The sequence below is a fragment of the Phoca vitulina genome, unplaced genomic scaffold, assembly GCF_004348235.1.
Source record: "Phoca vitulina isolate PV1807 unplaced genomic scaffold, GSC_HSeal_1.0 scaffold50, whole genome shotgun sequence".
Lineage (NCBI taxonomy): Eukaryota > Metazoa > Chordata > Mammalia > Carnivora > Phocidae > Phoca > Phoca vitulina.
This window is the reverse complement of record NW_022589753.1, coordinates 4,705,727-4,725,367: the sequence shown is the minus strand read 5'-3', so window position 1 is coordinate 4,725,367 and position 19,641 is coordinate 4,705,727. Positions and strand designations below refer to the sequence as shown.

At 46.3% G+C, this 19,641-nt stretch overlaps 1 protein-coding gene across 1 annotated transcript in view; it reads left to right on the top strand.

Moving 5' to 3' along the window:
* Positions 1–8,763: 8,763 nt before the first annotated feature.
* The window catches only part of VAPB (VAMP associated protein B and C), a 52,051-nt gene continuing 41,173 nt past the window's right edge, over positions 8,764–19,641 (top strand). The window contains exon 1 of the mRNA XM_032387531.1: positions 8,764–8,962. Within this exon, the coding sequence (XP_032243422.1) occupies positions 8,905–8,962 (58 nt within the window). The 5' untranslated portion in view covers positions 8,764–8,904. The remainder of the gene's footprint in view (positions 8,963–19,641) is intronic.

Here is a 19,641-nt window from a genome sequence, read left to right as displayed (position 1 = left end):
CCTTCCTTACCCCTAAGGAGCATGGAATCTAATTATCTTCTAGAGATCCTTTGGGGATCTGCTTAATAAATCAATACAAATGATTTGTAATTAGAATATCAATTATTTGTATGCAAATGTGGCCTTCTGGGTGCTTAGGGACAAGTCCTAAGGACTGAAAAGACTCTCTCCCCCACCCCCCCTCCAATTCTTAATTACATTATTTCGTTCATTCATCAAACATTTATTGAGCACCTTTTACGTGCCAGGCACAGAGACGGGGACCAAGAATCCATCCCCAGTTGCTCCGAGTCCGGAATGAAGAACCAAGGGAGTTCTGGGCAACGGGAGAGCTTGCTTCTTGTGGGGGGGTGGGGGGGAGGGGGAAAGCAATGGTCTTCCTCTGCCCCCAAATCTGCCAGCACCCACCTTGTTCACTGAGACCCTCAACTGAGCAGACAGATGCTCCCAAGCACTCCAGCCTGAGGCTGGAGGGGCCCCCTCCTGGGGCAAGGGTCAGGCTCCATCACTGCCCCCCACCCCCCGCACCCCCCACCCCCTCACCCACGTCTGCAGAGATGTGGGGTGGCTCCCCAGCCCCCACCCAGGCCAGTGCTGAGCTGCCAAGTCTGTCCGGATTTCAACAAATCCTGTGCACAAGCCAGCCCTGACACATCAACGTCGGGGGACCCCAGACCATCATTCATTCATTCCATTCATTTCTTCACTGGTTCCTCTATTGATTGCTGTGCTTCAAGCCCCTGCCAAGCGTTGGAGGTAGAGCGTCCAATCAGGGATGCATCCTGTACGAAGCTGGCTTCCTAGCAGGAGACAGACAGCAGAAGGGCTGGGAGGGGAAAGTGTGGCTGACATAGAAGCCGGGTTTGGAGAGCCCCGTGAAACCCCCTCCGGAACAGCTTTCTAGGACCGGCATCCAGGACAGCCCACACCCACCCTCCGTCACCTTTTCCCACTCCATCCCTACGCCAGCCGGTTTTTCTTCAGAGGACTCCCTTCCCAAGGTCCATTTTCACTTGAGTACGTCTGTCTCCTGTGCCCCTCCCTCTGAGAGCAGGCTCCGCATGTCCCCAGCACCTGGCAGGATGCCCAACACATAGCAGGTATGTAGGAAGTCGTGTGATGACGGTGACAATGTACCGGCTGCCTCGGTAAGTCCAGCGCAGGAGACGACAGCGAGTGCAAAGGGCCTGTGGCAGAGCCACTGGGACTCCTGGGCCTGACCCCACTCCGGCACCTGGGCCCCTGGTTGTAAGAAGTGTGCCTCTCACCCGCCGCTCCGGTCCCCTTCACCCAAGTCCTCTTCTCCAGCCTCTCACTCCTCCTGGGCAAGTGGCTAAACCTCGGTGCCTTGGTGTTCTCATCTGCAAACCAGAGAATATGACTATGCCTACATCATGAGAATGTGTGAGACGAACGGCGTCCTCAGCACAGTGCTTAGCACAGTACCCGGCGCGGTGCCCTCGGTCCGCCGCGGCTGCGTATGCCGGTTTCATATCAGGCCATCCTCCAGTCGGCTTCTGGAGGATCTCTGTGAAGAATAAACTGGCTGAATGCAAGGTGGGATCTTGGGGGTGGGGAGGACAGTAGGGGAGAAACTGGTGACCTCCAAAAATCGCCTGGAGTTTAGTGGATAATAATGTTCCAGCAACAATAATGTTGCTGCCACTGTCATGTGAAATGACGTTAAAATGATAATGCTGGGAATACTGGCAGAGGGGTAGACAGAACTCTCTATACGCCTATTGCAACTTCTCTGCAAAGCTAAAATCACTGCCCCCAAAAAGGGTATTTAAAAAAATACATCTTTTAAAAACACAAATTTAAAAAATAAAAAAAACTAAACAAACAAAGTAAAAAAGAAACAAAGAATTTCTAAAAGCAATACAATAAAACAAAATAATAGGTCAGTTGCTCCTCTGTATAAAAACATTGTGAGAGGCAAGGATATCCAAGGATAAAATCTAGACTCTCGAGCCTAACAGAAGATTCCCACCTCCCCTGACCCTTGCTGGCTATTCTTCTCAGTCTCTTGGTCTCCTCATCCGTAAAGTGGGGATAAAGGACCCCTCTCGACGCTGGGTTGAATAAATCAACATAAACAAAGCTCTTAGCGTAGTATCTGGCCCCCAGTGACATGCTCAGTACAAAGGAAGCAGAGGTCTAAGAGAGAAGATTGGAGATCCCGCACTGCTTTCTTTCAAGAGGAAGGGAGGGCCTCAAGGCAAGGAATGTGGCCAACCTCCAGAAGCTGGACAAGGCAAGGAGCCTCCAAATGGAAATCACATGGATTTTAGCCTCTTCAGACCCAATTTCAGACCTCCGATGTCCCGAACTGTGAGATAACAAATCTGAGTTGTTTTAAGCCACAATTTTGGGGTAATTTGTTACAGCACCATAAGAAACTAATACTTATGCTAATATACCGCTTGACACAGAACAGGAGCGAGATACATTTGAGGAACCATTACAACTCCTTGCCTTTCCCCAAGCAGGCCCTGGCAGGCCGTGTACCCCAGGGCCTTTGCATGTGCTATTCCTCCACCTTTTTTTTTCCTGTCTGGCAAGATCTTTCTTACGGTCTTTCCAAGACAATTCTCTAAATACTCTCTGAGCATTTACATTTTCCTCCCAGCCCCCAGAGCAAAGTTTACTGTCTCTTCATAACTTTCTTCTCCTGTAGTTTAGTATTTATCACAGATTGTCATTATTCTGGTGTGGTGTTTCTCCCCCAACTCCCCTCACTTGACAGTGAGGTCCTTTGTAGCCAAGGCTAGATGCATCGCTGCAGGATGCACACGCAGGAGATTCTGAGGAAGACCTACAGACAGGCACAAGGGGTGGAAAGGATTGCTCTTCCTTTTTTTTTTTTTTTAAAGATTTTATTTATTTATTTATTCATTTATTTATTTATTTATTTAACAGAGAGAGAGAGAGAGAGAGAGCGAGAGAGGAAACACAAGCAGGGGGAGCAGAGGGAGAAGCAGATTCTCTGCTGAGCAGGGAGCTCGACGCGGGGCTCGATCCCAAGACCCTGGGATCATGACCCGAGCCTAAGGCAGACGCTTAACCGACTGAGCCACCCAGGGGCCCCGGGATTGCTCTTCCTGTTGGCTTCCTGTTCCTGCCTGTATCACCTCGGCACCGACCCCTCGCCTGGCAGCACAGTTCTGCCAGCCCTCGGCTTTTATATAGTAATCCCAGGAGAAGACGCGTTGCATCCGCTCAGAGGCCTCCAGCGCTGGCCAGTCCACACCGCCTCCTCAGAAGTCCGCTCCCACCTCCACGAAGGCCCTCTCCCCAGCTCCTGGGGTCTAATGACCCGGCACTGCCCCTCTGCTCCACCTGCCCTAGGCGGTAAGTCCAAGACCAAAGCGCTGGCAGACTCCATGTCTGGTGAGACCCTACTTCCTGGTTCACAGCCTGACAGTCTCCTGTGCTCTGGGGCTTCTCTCTAAGGACACTAGTCCTGTTGATGAGGGCTTCACCCTCATGACCGAAGCTCCTCCTACATGCCCCACCTCCCAACACCATCCCATGGGGGATGAGGTTTCCACATAGGAATTGGATACAAACCTTCAGTCTATAGTCTATAGCATTTACATTGCTTGAATTCTCAGGGTTTTCTGTATTTGTTGTTTAATATCTTTCATCCTTCTGGAAAATTCTCAGACAACATGAAACATTGGATTTTATTGTTGTAAGATAAACATAACACATAATTTACTAGCTTACCTATGTTAAGTGTGCCATTCGGTGATAGTGAATACATTCACCCTGTTGGGCAACCATCACCACCATCTATCTGCAGAACTCTTTCTCTTGCAAAACTGGAACTCCACACCCAGTAAACAATAACTCCCCATTCACTTCACTAGCCTTGTGATACCTTTGTCTTCTCTTCTGGCTTTTACGGTTTTTCATTACCTGTTTAACCATTTCCTTATTCTAAATGATCTTTGTCAAAATAACTGTTGTGGGGCACCTGGGTGGTTCAGTTGGTGAAGCGTCTGCCTTCGGCTCAGGTCATGATCCTGGAGTCCTGGGACTGAGCCCCTCATTGGGCTCCCTGCTCGGCAGGGAGTCTGCTTCTCCCTCTCCCTCTGCCCCTCCCCCTGTTCATGCTCTCTTTGTCTCTCTCTCAAATAAATAAACAAAATCTTAAAAAACAAAAAACTGTTGTAATTTCTTCTTTCCTGGCTGGACCTTGACTGACACCACTTGGTACTGAGAGTGGTCCCAGGACACAGACCCTTGAAGAAAGTATTCCAGGACTGATGCGGCTACATCCTCGTGCCCGACAGCAGTGTCAGCCAGACGGGATCCCAGCAGGGCTGGGCTGGAGTGGGCTCATACCAGCTGGTGACTGGTTCAACTCTGTTCAGTGACATCCCGTAAGTAGCTTAAAATCAGTCATGGTGGGAGCGTTTGCACCACAGAAATCTGAAACAACTACAAATCAGAGTTATTCTTTTCTCCAGAGGGCTAGTTCAGCATAGCAAAGGTTACAAGGAGTCCACCAGTAACCCATGGTGGCATCACTACTTATTATGTTATCATCCACATTGGATTGTGCCACAGTGCCCACAGAAGAAGGGCCTCCAAGAGCTGGGTGGATGCTACGCTTTTGTAGCCGTGAGGACAGAAGACTGTGGGGTGGTGTGGCTGCATCTGAGTTCACTGGAGCTCTTGCAGAAAGAAAGTGACAAGCTCTTTAAACACGAAGCTTAACTCACAGTCAGAAAACCAGGGAGATTCTATAGAGCCCAAAATTAATCTTTTATTTCTAGTAGCTATAGTTTTTTGCCCTCGCTGGAAATCATACCCCAAATTTAATTAGGCAGGTGGCAGAATTACAACCTAAATGGACTTCATAGATTTTCCCAAATCTCAAGCAGTACATTGGGATGCCTACTTTGTCTGGCTGAGCCATGACCAGAGAGCACAAATGTACACTCACTGACAGCCGTGGCCAGGGACAGACATGGCGGAGCTGGGCTGGGTGAGAAAGAAGTGTGGGAAAGAGGGATGTGGATGGTTCTCAGGATGGGAACAGTGAGAAAATACCTGTGTCCCGTGTGAATGCCCACCCAAGTGCATCTACAGAAGCAGTGACTCTCCAGTAATCAAGTGGACCAGGTGACACATTTTGCAGATGACAGTGCTTTTTCCCAGTGGTGCCACTGTTCGCTCACTGGGTTCATTTATGAAGTGGCCGTCGTGGCAGATGTGAAGTCCTGCCTGGGCCCGAGAACATGGACTTCCCTCATCAAGCAGACCTGGCCACTTGCCACTGCTGGGTGCCCCAGGTGACAACAGTGGAGACCAGCCCTCACACCTCAAAGGGCACCATTTCCTGGGGAGGGGTGGAGGCTAAAACCAACGTCAGAAACCTGCCAGTGTGACCACTAAGATATGTAACAAAAACGAAACAGGACTTATAGACTCAAAAAAAATCCTGAAATGAAAAATTCCTGGAACAGGTTTATCAGCAGCCTAAAGGAAAATTAGTGACTGGAGGGGAGGTCTGAAGAAATATCCATGATGTGGGACATAAAAATGAGAGATTAAGCTATGACAGAGAAGTAAAGAGATATGGAGAATGATATGTTTTACAGACTTCTCTTTCTCTCTCTCTTTACCACAGTCCACAGTAATAAATGCATTTTATTTGTGACTCACTACATAGATATATGTATAAGTATGTTAATAAATACAACTGAAACAAAAGTTTCATGAAATAATACAACACACTCTGATATTTGCTATTTATTTTCTTTCTCAGTGCTGGTAACAACCTACTAAATTGATTTTATAAGTCACTCTTGGGAAACAACCTACAGTTTGAATAACACTGGTTGAATAAACTACTAGTCAGACTTCCAGAAGAAAGAGTGAGAGAATGGGGCTGAGGCAATATTTAAAAGAGATGCTGTCACACATGCTCCAATATGGATGAACCTGGAGGACGTTATGCTAAGTGAAATTCGCCCAATACAAAAGGACAAATACGGTATGATTCCACTTCTGTGAGGTTTCTAGAGTAGTCAAATTCACAAAGACAGAAAGTAGAGTAACCCCTGGTTACTAGGGGTCAGGGGAAGGTGGAATGGGGAGTTATTGTTTACTGGGTGTGGAGTTCCAGTTTTGCAAGAGAAAGAGTTCTGCAGATGGATGGTGGTGATGGTTGCCCAACAGGGTGAATGTATTCACTATCACCAAATGGCACACTTAACATAGGTAAGCTAGTAAATTATGTGTTATGTGTATCTTACAGCAATAAAAACCAATGTTTCATGTTGTCTGAGAATTTTCCAGAAGGATGAAAGATACCAAACAACAAATACAGAAAACCCTGAGAATTCAAGCAATGTAAGTGCTATAGACTATAGACTGAAAGTTGGTATCCAACCCCCTGCCCCAATTCCTATGTGGAAACCTCATCCCCCATGGGATGGCGTTGGGAGGTGGGGTGTGTACGAGGAGCTTCGGTCATGAGGGTGAAGCCCTCATCAACAGGACTAGTGTCCTTAGAGAGAAGGCCCAGAACACAGGAGACTGTCAGACTGTGAACCAGGAGGTAGGGTCTCACCAGACATGGAGTCTGCCAGCGCTTTGGTCTTGGACCTCCTGGCCTCCAGAACTGTGAGAAATAACTGCTGTTATTTAAGCTATCCATTCCATGGCATTTTGTTATGGCAGCCCGAATAGTCTAAGACAATAAATAAAAAAACACATCATGGTAAAACTGCAGAACACCAGAATAGGTGGAGAAACGGACCATCTTTGAAGGGATGATGAGGAGATTATCATCTGAAATCTCAACAGTAACAATGGTAGCTGGAAACCTTAGTTAACCAACCAAAATATCTTTCAAGAACAAGGGCAAAATAAAGTCATTTTCAGATTAACAGAAACAGAGTTTGGCCCAATAAACCCTTAATGAAATAGAATTTAAAGAATGTACTTCAGGCATAAGGAACGTGATCCTGGTTGTTAAGTTCTGAGATGCAAGAAGAAAAGATGGGCAAAGAAATTGGTAACTGTGTGGTTGAGTCTAAACTAACATCAACCGTATAAAACAATTTAGTAATGACTTATGGGATGAAAAGGAAAAGATTAAACCTGAAATACACCACAATTAAGGCATATAATTTGGGGGATGGGTGGTTAGAGTTAAAGTGTCCCAAAGTCCCTGTATTTTAATGAAGCATGGTAAAGACATTTTAAAAATTGGACTTTCATAAGTACCCATGTCACAACTTCTAGGGTAATCATGAAAACAATAGAGATAATGTATAAGAGGAAGAAAAGAGAATGAGAAAAAAGAAAATCAGCCCTAAGGAAGAAAAGAGAGGAAAAAGAAAAAAAAACATAGGCACAGCAAATAGAAAGCACAAAATAAGGTGGTAGAAATAAATCCAGATGTATTAGTAAATATAATAAGTGTAAATGGACCAAATGCTCTAGTTAAAAGACAAAGATTATCTTTAAAAAAACTTACTACGAAAAATTTCAAGTATACAGAAAAGTAGAAAGAATAGTATAAAGAATACCCAGATGCCTACCACAGTAGAGTCAACATTAACTATTCGCTGTTTGTTTTCTCTACACATATATATATGTATAGGAGATGATTAAGAACATGCATATTTTTTTAAAGATTTATGTATTTATTTGAGAGAATGAGAGAGAGAAAGGGAGAGAGAGAGCGCACGAACATGCAAAGTGTAGGGAGGGGCTGGGAGAGTCTTAAACAGACTCTGCCTGAGCGGGGCTGGATCTCATGACCCTGAAATCACCACCTGAGCTGAGATCCAAGAGTCGGTCACTTAACCGGCTGAGCCACCCAGACGCCCTTAAGAATACATATTTTATGTAGTAAACATTACATAATGACATAATATTTAAATAGCAATAATGATGTAATGTTCACTTCGGAGGCCAAGCAAATTTAGGTTCCCAGCAATTTTTAATGACATAACTTATTTGTGTGGTTATTTTTTCAGAGGCTAGCTCTCCAGCTGGTTCTAGTTAGAGGGTAGGAACCAGGTCAATTTCTCTGATCATTTTATTTGTAAATGTTTGTTGCATATATTAGTAAAGGATGCAGTACAATGCTTGTTACATAGTAAACATTTAATAGAGAGTAGCTTTCATTCATTCGACGGTGCTGTTATTGAAAGCGTTCAGCAGAGTGGCACAAAAGCAGCAAGCAATAATTGGTAGCTTGCTATATATTTATTGCTTACCATACGTCACAGTGCCTAGCACATACCACTCACTTATAAACATGCTTATGATAAGAATAAATAGTACTTTCATTATTATTCAGTCTCTACCAGTGCCTGGCACTACATAAGCAAGGGTAAAGTGGAAGCTGCTTCTTTTTATTATTATTGACTAAAGCACTTTACACAATGGTTGGTCCCCATGGGCCCTGAGTAAATAACCTTTGAGATGACTGTCCTCACTTCTGAGCATCCCGGGCGGCCCCGCCTCCAGACCTGCATGACGCCCCGCCCCCTGCCACTCGGTAGCCCCGCCCTGCGGCCGCGCCGCGCCTGCGCACAGCGCCGGGAGGGGCTCCGCGCGCGCAGCTTCCCGCCGCCCGAGCGCGCGCAGGGCCCAGCCGGCCAGCCCGCTGCGTGCGTGCGTGCGTGCGTCGCTGCGTGCGTGCGTGCCGTGCGCTCGCCGGGCACCGCGGCCTCGCCCTCGCCCTCCGCCCCTGCGCCTGCACCGCGTAGGCCGCGCCCCCCCCCCCGCGCGCACCCCGTAGACGACCCCCGCCCGCGTCCCGGCCGGCCCCCCCTTTCCGAATTTAAAGGGGGCGCAGCATTAACGCCTCCCGCCTCAGGTGACCTCTCAGGGGGTCTCCCCGGCAGAGGTGCCCCGCCGCTGAGGAACATGGCGAAGGTGGAGCAGGTCCTGAGCCTCGAGCCGCAGCACGAGCTCAAATTCCGAGGTAAGCCGGAGGCCCGCCATGTTCGGCCGCGGGCCCGGCCCTGCCGCCCCGCGCCCCCTCCCGCGCTCGCAGGCACCGGCGGCGCGGCGGTGACGTGGGTGCCCGCCCGGCCCGCGGTCCCCGCCCCGCCCGACGGCGCGCCCGCCCCGCGCCCGGAGTCCGTCGGGCCGCCGGGCGTCCCGGGCCCGCGCCTCGCCCCGAGCCTCCCCGCGCGCCCCCGGCCCTCGAGGCGCTGGGCGCGGTCACCGTCCAGCCTCCGGGGGGGGTGGTCCTCGGGCCGAGCGCGCGGCGCCCTCCGCGGGGCTGCCCTGACCCGGGGCTGCCTCCTCCGGGCGGCCCGCGGCGGACAGCTGCGGTCGTCCCCAGTGACACCTCGGTTCCGCGCCGGCAGGGCACTCACACTACCTCCGAGGACCGTTTTACGCACTTGTTTACTGCGTCTGTGCACGAGAAGGGAAACTCCATGAGGACAGGACCTGGCCGTTTGTCTGCCGGTGCCCAGCACGCTCTAGCGGCCCGATCAACGTCTGTGGGATGCGTGAGCGGAAGCGCCCCCGCAGCTGTGATGGGACGGGGCTCTGCTGGTCTTCTGCTGGCCTCCTGGTGCCCGTGGCCCACTTCTGTGAGGCTGGGGGCGCGCGGGGGGCCGCCGGGGGCCGAGGGCCTTTCCCGCCCGGAGCAGCCTGGACCTGGAGCCCGGGGAAACCCAGTGCGCCCCGTGTGCTGGTGGCAAGCCAGGGCCCTGTGTAAAGTGCAGCTTTCGACTTTGTATGTTTTTTTTTTTCCTCCCCTGCCTTCCCCACTGAAGTACAAGTGTCATGGGGCAGTGGGGACCACGTAGACTTTCCCAGTCCTTCATTTAAGACGTGTTGAGTAGCCGTGTACTAGGTATGTGCTTGGCACTGGAGAGAGAAAGGATGAACAAGAGACCAGTCCCCTGGCATCATAGAGCTTACCTTCTCGTGCAGAAGGTGGGGGGAGCAAATCAGCAAAGGAGAATATCTCAGGTAGTGGTAAGGTCAGTGAAGGAAGTACAGCAGGTGATGTGATGAGAGTAGACTTTATGTCAGATGGCCGGGTCACCAGGGACCGCCAGCGCTTGGCCCTCCGTGGGTGCTCAGCAGCTATCTGTGGAATGAATGCTGGCCAGGGGCACCCTAGGTTCTGTGGACTGGCAGGAGGTAGTCTAGGGTAACTTACCCAAAGTTACGCAGCTGGCACGTGGCACATTTGAACTCAGACTTCAGGGCTCACACTCTTTAACAGTTATGCTGTCTGACCCCTGGGGAATACTCCAGAACTGTGGCTGCCACTTTGCCTCCCCAAATAACAATCTGAAATGCCTCCACATGGTATAAAGAACCAAAGGTTTTCCAGTTAAAATGAAAATAAAACAAAAACAAGAAACCCCACAAACCTAACCTGGATTGTAGTTCTCTGACGGTACTTTGGCTTGGGTGATGTTCTCATGGCCTTCTCCTGGAGCAGCCAGCCTGGGAAAGGAATCCAAGTAGCGAAAGTGAAGGTGGAGGGCGATGGTTTGCACTCGAATTGTCCGAAGTTCTCTACCCCAGAAGCATGGTTGAGCTACTCCTGAGTACTGGCACATTCATTCATTTAGTTCACAAACATTTACTGAGTGTCTGCTCCACATGTCAGATACCAGGGAAGACGAATTACATTCTCCTTCAACACCCCACCCCAGAACTTAAGTCTAGGGAAGGGGGCAGATGACAGAATCATCCAGGACGGTGCCATGATAGAAGGTAATCAGAGTGCTCCAAGAGCAGTAAGGAGGTCAGCTCCTGAAAAATACGTCATTTGAGCTGAGTTTAAAGGTCAGATGGAAGCAGACTAAAAGAAGAAATGGGTGGGGAGCATGTCAGGCAGAGGAAATCCCATGTATAGAGGCAAAAAGACTGAGATGATTGGGCCCCTTTGGGATGCCACTAGGAGTTCGGAATGACAGCCGCAAAGAGCATTTGTTGGGGTTGCAAGGCAAGGTAGGAGATGAGGCTAGCTAGCAGGTAGGAGTAAGATCAAGGCCTTCTGTGCACAGACACAACCAATACCCAAGTTCAGATTGTGTTGCTTTTCCTTAGCTAGTCCTTCCTCCATTGATTCCCATCCCCCCACCTGCCTCCCAGTACATACACTCCTCTAATGTTATGTTATGGAAAGAGGTCCTGATTGGAGAAAATTAAAGTTTTCGTACCAGTTCTTTCATGTAAAGATGTTTGACCTTGGGCTGGCAGCTTCGCTCCTCCACGTCAGGTCGTTCTTCAGTCCATGGGGATGGAACCCTTGCCTCCTGTAGAGAGTTTTGTTGTTGCTTAGGAGTAGGTACTATGGCTGTTCAGCAGCTTTGTAAACACACAATATTATAGATATTGGAGGTTGTATTTAGACAACTGGTTTAATCATTTCAGCTTCTTTACCTGAAAGGTAAAGCAGAGAACAGTGATCTTTCTGGCCCTGGGTTGGCCAAAGTAATGACGGCCAAAGTCACTGGATATTTTTACTAGGGAAGTGGTCCAAGAGAAGTCATGGTGTCAAATTGTTGAAGGCTGTTGGCTCATGACTTCAGAAGAGGCCTCTGTAGGCATGTGTAAACTAGTTTATGAGATTGGTTTATTTGTCTTAAGCTGAGCACTAAGACAAATTAGAATAGAGGCTCAGTACTCTGGTTTGCTATATAGAGTTCATTCATTTCAGGATGAGAACTGCCACATTTAACTGATCTCTTCCAAGTTACTCAGGGTGATGACTCTGACTTCATTCAGGTGGTTCACTTAGATGAATCAAACCTGCAAGCTAACTTAATAAGAAGGCAATAATTAAAATGTCTAAAACAACACAACTTAGCATCCAAAGGAAAAAAGTTAATTATCTTTTAAAGGAAAAAAAGAAGCATCTTTTAAATGCAGTTTAAGATGATATGGGATTAGGGGCACCTGGGTGGCTCAGTCGTTAAGCGTCTGCCTTCTGCTCAGGTCATGATCCCGGAGTCCTGGGATCGAGCCCCGTGTCCGGCTCACTGCTTGGCAGGAAGCCTGCTTCTCTCCCTCTCCCACTCCCCCTGCTTGTGTTCCCTCTCTTGCTGTGTCTCTGTCAAATAAATAAAATCTTAAAAAAAAAAAAAAAAAAAAGATGATATGGGATTATATATGTTGGATTCTTTTTCATCTTGGGCATTTTTTGTGATTATGTTGAAGTTAAAGATATCACTGAGGAAAAGGGAACGCAGACTTATGTGACTTTGTTCAGACTGCTAGAAAGTGCCAGGCTGCATTGTGTTAAGAATCAGAAAAGAAGCATGACACTGTGACGTTTGCCCTGGTGAAATAGTACGAGCTCTTCTGGGGGCGGGGTGGGTAACGTTTCTGAAAGAGTTAAAGTTCTTTGGAAACCTGTGAAAAGTGTGCTTTCTGTTGTTACTCTTTCTGTTGATCTGAGGTCTTCCAAGGCCTAACTCTTCCTTTCCCTTGCATTTCCTGACCCTGAGGCCCCACTTGTTGCCCAGCTCAAAGACAGCTTTCTGAGTGAGTCACTTTGTGTCTGTTCTTTTCTTTCTCCTCTCTGTCCACTCCTATCAGATTCCATCTGTGGTAAATAGTATGTCTTGTGTTTTTTTTGGTCATTGTTCAAGACTCTTAATCGTTCTTCACATCCTAGCACCCCCTCCCGCCCATGAAGCAGTCACGTGAGAGTGGGCTGTTAACTGTCCTCATGAGCTGATTAGTTGAGGTTTAAACCCACTGTGGACCTTTGCTTTATTCTGAGACGAACCCAGTGGCCTTCAGGACATCTCGCTGTTGGTCAGTAGGGATGACACCGATAGATTGGTGTGGTTGATGACCACTTTGGGGAGAAAATAGGAACCTGGGTGCTGTAGATGGAGGATAGGTTAGTGACACTGTCTTTTGTGTGAGGAGAGCATGCTTAGAATCATTAGTTCACCCCCTTAAGTTAATGTGTAATTTAATATTGTTTAGGAAGCTAAAAAATATAAAACCCTATAGATATAGTCCGTTAGATGCAGTAATTATCTTTCAGATGCTAAGTACAGCATTAATTCTTTAGCTTTAGTATAGCACTGATTTCCTTAACATTTCATGATCACATAGAACAGACTGTGTTTTACAGCACAACAAAATGTCAGCAGTGTGCTTAAGATTCTTTATGGTAGTGGTTTAAATCCATCCTGAATAGATTATCTTCATTTATTTAATTATTAACCAGCTTGCTCATCAAAAGCAAGTGGCATTAAACTTACTAAGCTTTAATCAAACTTAAATCTTCTTAGATTGTACTATTTATTTCTGAGTTTATGTTCCTGGGAGAAAAATGTGAATCAGAAGTTAACTTTCTTTTATTCACTTACTTACTTCTCTTCTTCATGGTTAACTCCTCAGGGGGAGAAATGGATCCACTTGGCCATGTGCTTATATCTGGAAAGTGGTGACAGCTCCTTGACGAGTATGGTTGTGACACGTACCATAGTTCTCTTCATGATTGCTTGGTAGCTTTGCATCTGTGTATGGCTTTATTAAAATAATTACTCTGAATGGATGCTCATCAAAGAGGTGAACTCTTAAATATTATTAACACTGTCCTTTATTTATTAAAATTATATAGCGTTCTTTTTTCCAGTTCTGAGGACAAAATACTGAGAACTTTGACCTGCAGTCCCAACCACTTGGTAGTTGAAAATTAGGGGAGGAGTCAAGGGAGTAAACTGTTCTGGTTATCACTTAAGTATTACCCTTAGGCTCAAATTTTAAAACCTGAAGCTTGAATTTTTACGTAAGGAATTACCTCCAAGATTGCTTCATCCATCCCCCATTTGTATTTGAAAAATTTGCCATCTGAAGGATGACCATGATTTGGAACAAATGAGCACAGCTTTCAGCAAGATGACAAGAAAGACCAACACAAAGAGTGCTGGGTTCCATTAGTCAAGACAAGGTTGCCATAGAGTGTCTTTAATAAAATAAAATAAAAGCCTTCTGCACAGTTATTTTGCAGCGGGGATTGTGTTAAAAACAAAGTTACATTATGGTTTCCAGGCTTGCTTCCTCGTTTTCTGTCATTTTCGGCCCCTTTCAGGCTGTCATCAGCATAGCACATCTAGGATTGCTTTGGCCCTTGCTCAGTGGATATGTGCCTTCTTTGAAGTTTTTACCTGACGGACCTGGGCTGCTGGCTTTATAAAAACAAGAGTTGTTTAAAGAGCTTTGTTTATGGAAACAAAGTTACTGAACTTGACAGACATTTTAAGATTATTTTTAAAAAAAATCAACGTGGCAAAGAAGTATCTCTAGAATATCTCTTTTTCAAAATGCTAAATGTGTTAACAGAAGCCATTGATATCTAGATACAATGCCTTAATGTGCTTTAGCGTTTCCTTCCTTACATAGAAAAAAAAATCATTGAGAAAATGGGGATAGTTCCATGGGAAACAATCTTTAAGTGCTTTCTTTTAATAACATTTTAGCATTAATTGCACAAAACTGTAAAGCTGTAGAAACACCTTCTTAGAGTTTTCCTTTATCATTTCAGAGGGTTATCATCAGGTTTTGACTGGTAGGTTAGTATTTCTTTTCATCAGTGTCAGATAATGTCTTCAGTAGTCAGACTTTTGGGTTGTGTGTATGTGTACATGGCCACGTGGGCACCTCAAGTATGGCTGGTGGGTACACATTCCTACCGATAACTCATAATGTGTTCGAATTAGTACACGTGGGCAATTCGGTAGGCTCCTACATTAGCCTATCTGGGAAGGGTGGTTAGGGAAATAAATATTTTGGGGGAGAGAATGAGAGACTGTTGTTTGAGTCTTTTGGATTGTTCTTTAAGGCAGTGGAGTGGACTCCTGGACCATTTACCTAGATTTGCATTGCTTGTGATGCGGCTTGGAACCTTTACAGCTCAGTTGCTTGGATTGTCTGTACAGGCTGGAGGGTGCAGAGAGAATGGAGTGGAACAGAAAGCTGAACCTAGGGAGCTAGGAGCAGAGGGCGTATTTGTAAGGGGCCAAGTGGTAGACTCCCCCTGCTTCCGCTCTGGGTTGGGTCTGGAGCTAAGAGCAGCAGCTGTGGTGGTATGCTGATGTTCGTTTGGAAAGAAAAGGTAGGGGAAGAACGAACATTTTTAGAAGATAAATGTTTCATTTTCAGAAGGTAGTCCACAAAGTGTAGGGACTGTTGTAGATGCTTTATGTTCTTTGTCTTGCTTAACCTACGGCATAATCCTGTGAGGCCAGTTACTCGGTGGTTAGACAGCTGGCCCCTGAATGAGGCTATAGTGGTAAATGGGGGTGCAGGGATTTAACCCTGGTGTCTAGCACCAAAGCCCATTTCTTTCCAGTATATCACTGTCATCTCTTTAGAACGAACTCATAAAGGGGTTCATTCTTGGGGGAGGAATGCAGAGAATTCATAACCATTAAGGAAGTATTAGTAGCTGTCAGGATAATTGCTTAAGAACATGAATTAATTAAGAATTATTCTTTGTGGAATTTTTTTAAAAGATTTTATTTATTTATTTGAGAGAGAGAGTGCGTGCATGCATGAGCTGTGGGGAGGGGCAGAGGGAGAGGGAGAAGCAGACTCCCCACTGAGCAGGGAGCCTGATGCAGGGCTTGATCCCAGGACCCCGAGATCATGACCTGAACTGAAGGCAGACGCTTAACCGACTGAGCCACCCAGATGCCCCTCTTTGTGGAATTTTTTTATGAGGGATTTTGTACCATACTCTTTAAAAAAGTTTATATTGATGACAAATGCTTTGGAAGCATTCTTTGGTTTACCTTGTGAATATTCACTTTTTATATCAGATTTTGGTGGTTCATGATTATGTACATAGAAAACATTAGCTTTCGAGTAATTTGCAGTTCTGTTATTGAGTCTTTGGACGGTGGCGTGACATGTGCGTGTGATAGGGATGTCACAGGTTTGCAGGTTTGTGAAGGGGGAATTAGAGAAGTTTGAAGGGTGTTTATGAAGATAGGAGTATCTAACATAAATGACCTTTATAGATGCCACCTTAAACTTTAAACTTTACAGGTAGGGCTGCAAAGCCTTTAGTCCTGAGTGTTCCTGATAGGTCCCTCCCTTCAGCAGGAAGCAAACAGGGTAAGTTAATATATAACTAGAGATTTCTCAAATGCTGAAAGAGACTAACTCAAGGTGTATAACAAAAAGTGCTCTTTTATTCTGTATGAGGTGTACTTTGGAAGTCCTCGTTTTCCCAAGTGATGACCTGCAAGCATAGGAATCCGACTGGAGAGGGTTTAGAGACATGCATGGATATGATGATTGTGTGCATAACAGATGATCATCCAATTGTGAATATTTGGGGTTTCTTCCTTTTCTGCAACTCATCCTTTGAGGTTTTTTTCATGGACAGACAACCCCTTCTTGTCTGGTGGAATAAACATGACTGATTCGGGGTTGGTTCTATCACCACATAGTGAAGGCTTCCTATGGGCCAGGCATTGGGTTGGGGACTGGGGAGGAGTCCTGGCTCTTAAAGTACCCAGCTTCTAGGTGGTAGAGGGGGAGAGAAGACTATGGAGACAGGACACTTATGTGTTGTCCCCAGTTGGGAGCCTAGAAAAAGCTGTGTTGTTCTTTGGGATTTCGATCTCATGGGAAGGAGGCATGTGAGATTTATGACTCTGGGCTTATACTGTGTGCTAGGCAGTTTTCTAAACCTGCTCGTTTACTTAATTCTAACAACAGGCTTAGGAAGTAGACACGGTTATCTTCAGGTTCATGAACCTGCATTAGAGGCGGAGCTGGGATTGGAGCCAAGGTCCGTCTGACTGCAAAGCCCGTGTCCTTTATCACCATGTTGGCACTCCTTCTTCCCCTGAACCATGAGTGGGAGCATGGCTGCCTAGGAAGGCCCTAGATTTTCTTATGTATTCTGTTGTTAGGAAGATGAAAGAAGGACTGGAAACAGGACAGTGGGAATCGAGAAGAAGTGAAAGAGAAATGAGAGAAAAAGGAACGGTGCTTAACTGTAATCGTAATCCAGTAATGGCCTCCGTGGCCTCCGCGGTACTGCTGCCACGAAGTACAGAGTTGTTCTGGAACCTTCGAGTGACTGAGTTTACTGACTTTCAGCAAATCTTTCTGCCACTTCTTTTTTTCCCTTAAGAACTTCTGTTCTAACTTGATCGCTTCTGACTGTGTCATTAATTTATTAGTGTTGACAATTATGTGCTAATGTTGTCACTGTATCTTCCCTTCTACCTACTGGAAGTCCTTTATTTTCTCAGTGCCTGAGACCCCAGATGATGTCACTCTACTGCGGACGAGTTTAGCCTTTAGTTTCACCATTCAGCATGTATAGTACAGTAGAGGGAAGGGAAGGAAAGGAATGGTACCTATCTCAGAAGTCCTGTTATCACCATTTCCGGTTTATTTTTTATTTTTTAAAGATTTATTCATCTAAGGGGGGGGAAGGGTGTGGGGTAGAGGGTGAGGGAGAGAAAGAGAATCTCAAACAGACTGCACATTAGCACAGAACCAGAAGGGCTCGATCCCACAACTCTGAGGTCATAACCTGAGCCCAAACCAAGAGTCAGACACTTACCTGACTGCCCCACCCAGGCGCCCCACCATTCCCGGTTTAGAAGTGAGAGAACATAGGCCCAGGACTTGGTGAAAGGTGTCATTTGCACCGAAGTCTTTCAGCCTGCAAAGGCTGTGTGCCCTGTATTACAAAGGGAAACTTTGTGCCTGCCCTTGCTGTCACTTGGGGACACTCAGCGAGGATCACTGGCTTTGATTTCCTCTTCTGTTGGGGGAGGGCGCTTGAACTGAACATCTCTCTCTTTTTTTTTTTTTTTATTAGTTATTTATTTATTTGACAGAGAGAGGCACAGTGAGAGAGGGAGAAGCAGTGTGGGGCTCGATCCCAGGACCCTGGGATCATGACCTGAGCCGAAGGCAGATGCTTAACGACTGAGCCACCCAGGGGCCCCTGAACTGAACATCTCTTGGTGTTCCTTCCAGCTTGAGCCTTGAGAACGTGAGATGAAAGTTTACTTTAGCTGAAGAAGAAAGATGGAAAGCTCCTTGAGGGCAGAAATGGGTCTTGTATTTCCCATAGTTCCTACCAGTGTGCTTTGTACTAGCAGGCGCCTGAATATTTAATTAACAAACGCTCTTTTCCTCTTTAAAAGCTCACTATTCTATTGACCTTTCCTGAGTATTCTTGGAGATATTCTCATCTAGTTTTTTCTACATCTCTTCAAATTGTACAGATTGTATGTCATTTGCATATTTTGTTTATGCCTTACTCTCAGTGCTTCATTTTCTAACTGCTTTATTTTTTCTTCTAGAATGCAAACTCCTTTAGGTTCTGTTTCTTTAGTTTTTCCCAGTAGTGAAAAAAAACCCAGTAGGTACTTTTTAAGGACCACCCTCCCCCCTTTTTGGGAGCAGTTTTAGATTCACAGTAAAATTAACAGAAAGGTACAGAGATTTTGTATATACCCTTTGTTACCATGTGCATAGCCTCCCCAGTTGTCAGCGTCCCCCCACCGGGGCGGCACATTTGTTACAACTGATGACCCTACACTGACCCATCATCATCACCTACAGTCCACTCTGTACATTAGGGTTCGCTCTCAGTGTCATCCATTCTGTGGGTTTGGACACATGTACAATGACAAATATTCACCATCATAATATCATACAGAATATTTTCACTGCCCTAAAAATCCTGTTTTCCACCTAGTCACCCCTCTCTCCTCAACAGCCCCTGGCAACTACTGATCTTTTTACTGTCTCCATAGTTTTTTCTTCTTCAGAACGCCATAGAGTTGGAATCATGCAGGCTGTAGCCGTTTCAGACTGATTTCTTTCACTTAGTAATGAGTGTATTCTTTTCTTATCCTTTTCTTCTGCTGACTCCAAAGAAGGGGTACAACCCTGTACATGGTCGTTTTTTTAGTGTTTGGTATGACCGTTTGAAATAGAAGCATACAGAAGAATAAAACCAGAGGTTTGTCCTTGTGGAGCCTTATTTGAATTCTCATTCTGCTGGTTGAATTGATTTGTTGGCATATAAATGTATCCTGATGGACTGCTCTGAAAATCTAAATCCGTGCTTTTTGACCTTTTTAAAGTCAGACACTGCTTTACTAATTGGATGAAGGAAAGCCATGAATCACTCCTTAGAGAATCTGCAGGTGTGCTCATTCAAGACTTCCTCCTGTGATTTGGGGACAGAAGGATCACAGTTACCGTGGGCGTCTAGCTGACCTCTAATCTCACTCGGAACAGCAGAGGTGGAAGAAACGTGGGAGGTCATCTGAAGAAGTCCCAAGAAAACTTCCAACGTTCATTTGGGTCTTTTTATTTTATCGCTACTTTTTTAAATGAATGCCTTTGTTGCCTTTTTCCTTCAAAGCAAGATTATTTCCTTTTTTCTCTACATATCCCGCTCGCACGGAGGCCCTGAGTGTAGTGCTCGGCCAGTCAGTGGTCGCCAGTAAGCCTCCGAGTGTGCTCTCTTCCGCCTTTGACTGCTTTCTCAGTCATGCTTGCCCTCTCTCACGGCTCCCCTCACGTCCCCTTTGGTCCCGACAGGCTTCTGCAGATAGTAGTCTTAATACCTCTTCTTAGGGCCCCTCGCTCCTGCTGCTGGTGCCCAGGACCCTC